The sequence below is a fragment of the Vulpes lagopus genome, chromosome 23 (assembly GCF_018345385.1).
Source record: "Vulpes lagopus strain Blue_001 chromosome 23, ASM1834538v1, whole genome shotgun sequence".
Classification (NCBI taxonomy): domain Eukaryota; kingdom Metazoa; phylum Chordata; class Mammalia; order Carnivora; family Canidae; genus Vulpes; species Vulpes lagopus.
Genome location: NC_054846.1, coordinates 46,274,900 through 46,280,612, shown reverse-complemented (window position 1 = coordinate 46,280,612; position 5,713 = coordinate 46,274,900). Strand labels below are relative to the sequence as shown.

The 5,713-nt window shown below is 50.3% G+C and overlaps 1 protein-coding gene across 2 annotated transcripts; it reads right to left on the bottom strand.

Annotated features, from left to right (window-relative positions):
* Positions 1-306: 306 nt before the first annotated feature.
* Positions 307-1,806, bottom strand: RNASE1 (ribonuclease A family member 1, pancreatic). 2 transcript variants are annotated; one of them, XM_041737841.1, is made up of 2 exons: positions 1,657-1,806; positions 307-1,008 (listed from the first exon to the last, which is right to left on the bottom strand). In XM_041737841.1, the coding sequence occupies exon 2, from the start codon at positions 978-980 to the stop codon at positions 525-527; it is 456 nt and encodes a 151-aa protein (XP_041593775.1). In that variant the 5' UTR covers positions 981-1,008; positions 1,657-1,806; the 3' UTR covers positions 307-524. The 2 variants fall into 2 exon arrangements, with proteins under 2 accessions (XP_041593775.1, XP_041593776.1); XM_041737842.1 differs by having other exon boundaries at positions 307-1,004; positions 1,657-1,804.
* Positions 1,807-5,713: the final 3,907 nt, after the last annotated feature.

Here is a 5,713-nt window from a genome sequence, read left to right as displayed (position 1 = left end):
GGGCGGCGCAGGGTCTTCCCGAGGCTACCCGCCTTCCAGGCAGAGGTTCTTGGGTCTGCGTTCGGCCGCCCGGCTGCTCACCCAGCACCCGCTCCCAGGCTGTAGCCCGCTTTTATCCCCAGTAGCCTTCGCTTAGCAGCCTGGCCGTTTACAAGGAATGATCTCGGGTGACCAAAGCCAAGGGTCAGAAGAGAAGGCTTCGGATGAGCTGAAGATGCCTCCCAAAGCTACAGCCAGGTTTGCGGCTCCCGCAGGACAGCAATCACACCAGCAGTACCGGGTCGGCGACAGCGTGGGAAACCCAGGTGAGCACAGCTGTACTTTATTGAAAGAAGTGGTGAGGTGGCAAACGTGGGGACCCCGCCCCCCGACCGAGCCAAGCAGCCCTGGGCAGGGCAGCCCGGGTTTGGGAGCGAGCCCCGAGGAGCCCCGGCTGCAGGGATTCCCCAGAGCAGGAAGGCAGGGGAGGGGTAGCAGGTGCCACCAGCGATGGGGCGCCCGCAGCTCTGGCCTCAGGCCGAGAGCTACAGACACGCATCAAAGTGCACCGGCACGTGGGGGTTCCCCTCACAGGCCACGACGATGTACTGCTTCTTCTGCGTGGTCGTGTACACGCACTTGGGGAACTTGGAGCCGTTCTTCAGGCGGCAGTCGGTGATGTTCATCTGGGAGCGGCTCTGGTGACAGTTGGACTGCCCGTTCTTGCAGAGCACATCCTTCTGGGAGCAGACAGCCTGGACGTCTGCCAAAGGCTCGTGCACGAACGTGTTCACGGGCTTGCACCACCCATCCGTCATGTTGCGGCGCTTCATCATCAGGTTGCAGTAGCTGGCGCTGACGACGGCGGGGTGCGAGTCCATGTGCTGCCGCTGGAACTTCATGGCCTTCGACTCCCTGGCCAGAGAAGGCTGCACGCAGGCCAGCCCCAGCAGCGCCAGGACCACTAGTGGCAACAGCACCAAGAACTTCTCCTGAGCCATGGCGGGCTCGCCTTCTGGAAGAGCCTAGCTGGGAAGGGGAGAGAAGGACAAGCGCCGCCTCAGGGGGAGAACCCCAGCTCCCGCCTGTGGCCGCCCCACTCTCAGCCTCCCCCTGGGGCAGCTGGAGAGACACCTCCTCCCGTGCAATTCTCCCGACAAGGACACAGCCACGCGCACCACTCTCCAGGGCGTTGAACTCCCGCTAGCTAAAGAGAGGCGGTCCTCCCCTCTGGGGGTGACCTCCAAAGTGAACTAAAATCCTGCAATCCTGTGTCTGAATACTAGAGATTTTTAAATTTAAAATACGTTTGAAAGATAAATACATTTATACCCAGTGCTCAAGCAGCTCATTAGAAAATCCTTTTGAATAAACCATGAGCTACATTGCATCCCTGAAATGCAATCACATGTCCAGGATCATGACTAACAGAGGCCTGTTGTCCTTTGCCACAAGGGAAACAGCCCCGTGCCTGACACAGGCATCACAAAGGGATGCCACTGTAGCCCCAAGACAGATGCTTGGCTCCCCCAGTGCCCTTGGTTCCCTGTCGCCTGCGTGCTCAGCCCTATATTTGCCTACCCCAGGCTCTCTCAGGCTCTATCCTCCCCCACCCTGGTCCCTCCAATCAACGCAGAAGCAGAAAGAGCCCCTGAGACAACGTCTTTGGCCACTGACCTGAGTCTCTAGCGTGGTCTCTAGGAGAGAGCAGAAGGCCAGTCTCTGCAATCCCTCGATCCCTGGAGAGGGAATCTTATAGAGATTACAAAGGGGCTTGGCTTCCAAGAAAAGATGGGTGGGAGGAGCGTCCTGGTTTCAGTGTAGAGGGAAACAAGGACATTGTGAGAAGGGGATGTTGTAGGGAACCATCCACACCACTCTTTTCAGGACTGCTGGGAAGGGTGAGGCTTGGCCACAGGAACTTTCTATGAACCTCATCTGTTTGCTGGTTCCAAGGAGCAGCGGAGAAAGCCACTAGGGTACTGATGCCTGAACCCCAGCAAAGCCTTTGTAATCTCAGGGGGCGATTTTCACCAAATAGTGCTCGGTGGTTAGCAAAGGACTCATAAACGTGTGACCACCAGAGCAGCGGGGGAGAAAGGAGGTCCTCTTTCTCCCCAGGAGCCCTGGCATGGCTAGAATTCCAACAGCACCTCTTCCAGGGAGAGGGCAGTGAGGCGTCCAGCTGCCCCCACCTGAAAGCCTGCACAGTCCTGGGGCTGTGCCCAGGCGGGGAGGAGAAGACTGTGGCTTGCCCGGTGCTGGCCACTTTAGCACTCCTGGGATGGCAGGTCAACGTGCAGCAGTTCTTGGCCACAGCAACCACTCCTGTAAGGTCAGAGTTGAGGAGAGAGATGAAAGCCAAACCAAACCCCCAATGGATGTCTAGCTGGTTCAGTCGGTAGAGCGTGGGACTCTCAATCTCAGGGTCTCAAGTTTGAGCCCCATGGTGGGTGTGGAAACTACTTAAGAAAAAAAAAATCCCTTTTGTTTTTTTTTTAAGATTTTATTTATTCATTTATGAGAAACACAGAGAGAGAGAGAGAGAGGCAGAGACACAGGCAGAGGGAGAAGCAGGCTCCATGCAGGGAGCCTGACGTGGGACTCGATCCCAGGACTCCAGTATCATGCTCTGAGCCAAAGGCAGACGCTCAACCGCTGAGCCACCCAGGTGTCCCCTCCAAAAAAATCCCTTTTGGAGGAAAAATAGAGAACGCCATATTTCTTAGCAGCAGAATTCCCTCTGTAAACCGAGAAAAGGAGGCAAAATTGAAAAAGAACAAAAGTCCTTATTGGGGAATCTCAGAATTGCATTTTCTGGAGCACAGATTCCAGAGTACTCAGAGAAGCGCCCTGCCTCACAGGAAGAGCAGGGGTCCCAGGAGGAAGAGGGCGAGGGGGGCCAACACCTGACCTGAATAAGAGAGGAGAAGGAGAAAACACCATGATTGGCACTAGCAGATTGAGCCATGCTTATTTACACTGTGATCGACTAACCGGTTGGTGTTATCAAACCTCACTCTTCGTGATATGCGTTGATTAATTACTCGGTCACCCGAAAGCCCACGCTGACAGTTTTATGATCCAGATGCCAGGTGTCCCGTTGACTTCATAAGAAACTGCTTGTAAAACAATCACCGGGCCTGGCCCAGTTCAAAAGTTCATTAGAAGGGAAAATGGAGCTTCAAGATGGAGTCGGTCATGGCTAGAAATTTTATGCAATTTCATACCTCCTAGAAAGACTTGTTTTTGCTGGGTGACAATTGCAATTCCTCTGGAGTCAGGATGATCAAAATACCCGCCGTGCTCTGGATTTAGATCGTCTCAGTCCAAATTCTGATTTTTGCATCTTAAGAGCTGGGCAAGTTACAGAATTGAATTTGTCTCCCTGTTCCTCAGCTACCTCATCCCTGAGATGAGGATGATGATATGCACGTCTTAGATTTATTATGAGGACGAAATAAGGTAAGATGTGCAGAGGGCTTGGAGAGGTCCTTAGCCCGATAAGTGATTGCTCACATCGGGTGGTGTTGAGATCCTCCATGAAGAGTGTCTCGTTCACACTGACCCATCTCCGACTCCCTTTTTATTAGAGGTTAAGTAAAGGGCTTTTGTTTTGCTAAAACCCTGAACTGAGAAAAGTAGGCAGTTTTGAAGCCCTGAGGAGAGGAAGAAAGGGGAAGAGAAGAGAGGGACCTTAGTGGAAAGAACAGAATTGTTTAAAGGGAAGTGTTTTTGTTATGTTGCCACGTTATATCCAAGAAATCTTGAGTAAAGTCAGCATTATTTGCTAACGTGTATGGTTTTGAAAGTAGAAGAGGGGCTAAGGAAGCTGTGGTATGGTGTGAGCTTCTAGTCCCACATTCTCGTGGTTTGTCCAACACCCTACCGTCCACCCAGGCTTTATCTCTCAGTCCTTTCATAGCACTCACATCATCTGGAGTGCCGTTGGGAGGAAAACTTTTCTTGACGACTTAGGTTCACATCAGAGACCCTGCAAATTCACGGACAAAAGACAGGTTAACAGGAAAATAGACCGTGTCCGTGCATATGCCTATGTAGGAGCACAGAAGAAGTGGCTCCTTGAACAGCTACGGATAAAGGTTTTATATTAACTTAATAGGGGAAAGAAGGGAGGGAAAGGACTCTATAGGAAATAAGTGGGGTCTTGTTTATGTTTTCTTAGGAGAGATAAATGAGTTTTAGGGGAACAAGTGGGGAGTAAGATAGTTTGTGTGAATGTTTGCTTTTGCAGGTGTGAGTGGTGGGTCTTCTTCCAGGCTGTAAAACTCCCCAGTGGGGACACAGGGCAGCTTCACTCTCAGAAGGCTCCGCCTTTGTTCAGATAAGAGAATCTCTGAGGGGCCTGGGTGGCTCTTGATATCAGCTCGGGTCATGAGATGGAGTCCCATGTTGGGCTCCGTGCTGAGTGTGGAGCCTGCTTGGAATTCTCTCTCTCCTTCTCCCTCTGCCTTCTACCCACTAACAATAAATAAATAAATAAATAAATAAATAAATAAATAAATAAATAAAATATTTAAAAAACTTTTTAAAAGACGATATAACACCCCACAAGACAGCTCTTAACCCTTCTGCTGGAAGGGACACATGCCACTTCTATTCCCACTTCACTGACCAGAGAAAGCCTCATGGTCACGTATAAGTACAAGGGACAGAGAAATAGGATCCTTCTAGCTGCCTGGAACAAGAGAATTATTTGTGAACAGCTTTAATGGCTGCCATAGAATGACACACAACTAATCTAGAAAGAAGGGAAGAAAGGAGAGGAAATAGAAATGCCAGACAAATGAGACAAGTAGAAAAGGCAAAATAAGATAGTAGATATTCACTGAGGAAGATACAAATGAATAATTATACTCTATAAATGGGCTAAATGGGCCAGTTAAAAGACAAGATTGGCAGGGAGGAACATCTAACACTCTTCCTTTCTTTCTCTGTATGTATATGTGTACAGAGAACACACACACTATGTGTATGTTCATATATGCATAACATATCATATATATACGTATGCCATATACATACCTTACAATCTTTAAAGATGTTTGAGAAGGAAATATTTTATTAGATGATGAGATTTTATCATTGAGAGAGCAATCGGGTGTTTGCTGGAGTAGTTTCAGTAAGTTGAAGAGGAAGAGACAAGGAAATGGAGTTAACAAGGAGGCTGACCATGAAGAGAAGGAGCGGGTTTGTGCACTCATGAGATGGAGGGGGCTGGGGAGAAGATGACATGAGGGTGACATGACATGACATGACATGAGGGTGTGCACATCTTGAGGAAAGACCCAGTACAGGAGGACACTGAAACTACACGCAGAGATAGAGCGTAGCCCAGGAATGGGGCAGAGGTGGGTAAAGGTACAGGAGACTGTCTTGCCGCAAGGACGGCGGGAAGGGAGAGGTGGGTACCGGACAGGGAAGAGGATGCCGCTGAGAAGCAGCAAAGTTGACTAAGAATATGAGCAGCAGAAGAACGTCCTTTCCAACAATGGAATTTTCTCCTCTGAGTGGGACTTGTTTGCCTCAAACCTCTGTTTTAAAACAGGGTTCTGGGGGCCCCCAGGTGGCTCAGCCGTTGAGCGTCTGCCTTCGGCTCAGGGCGTGACCCCGGGGTCCCTGGATCGAGTCCTGCACTGGGCTCCCTGCATGGAGCCTGCCTCTGTGTGTGTGTGTGTGTGTCTCATGAATAAATAAATAAAATCTTTTTTAA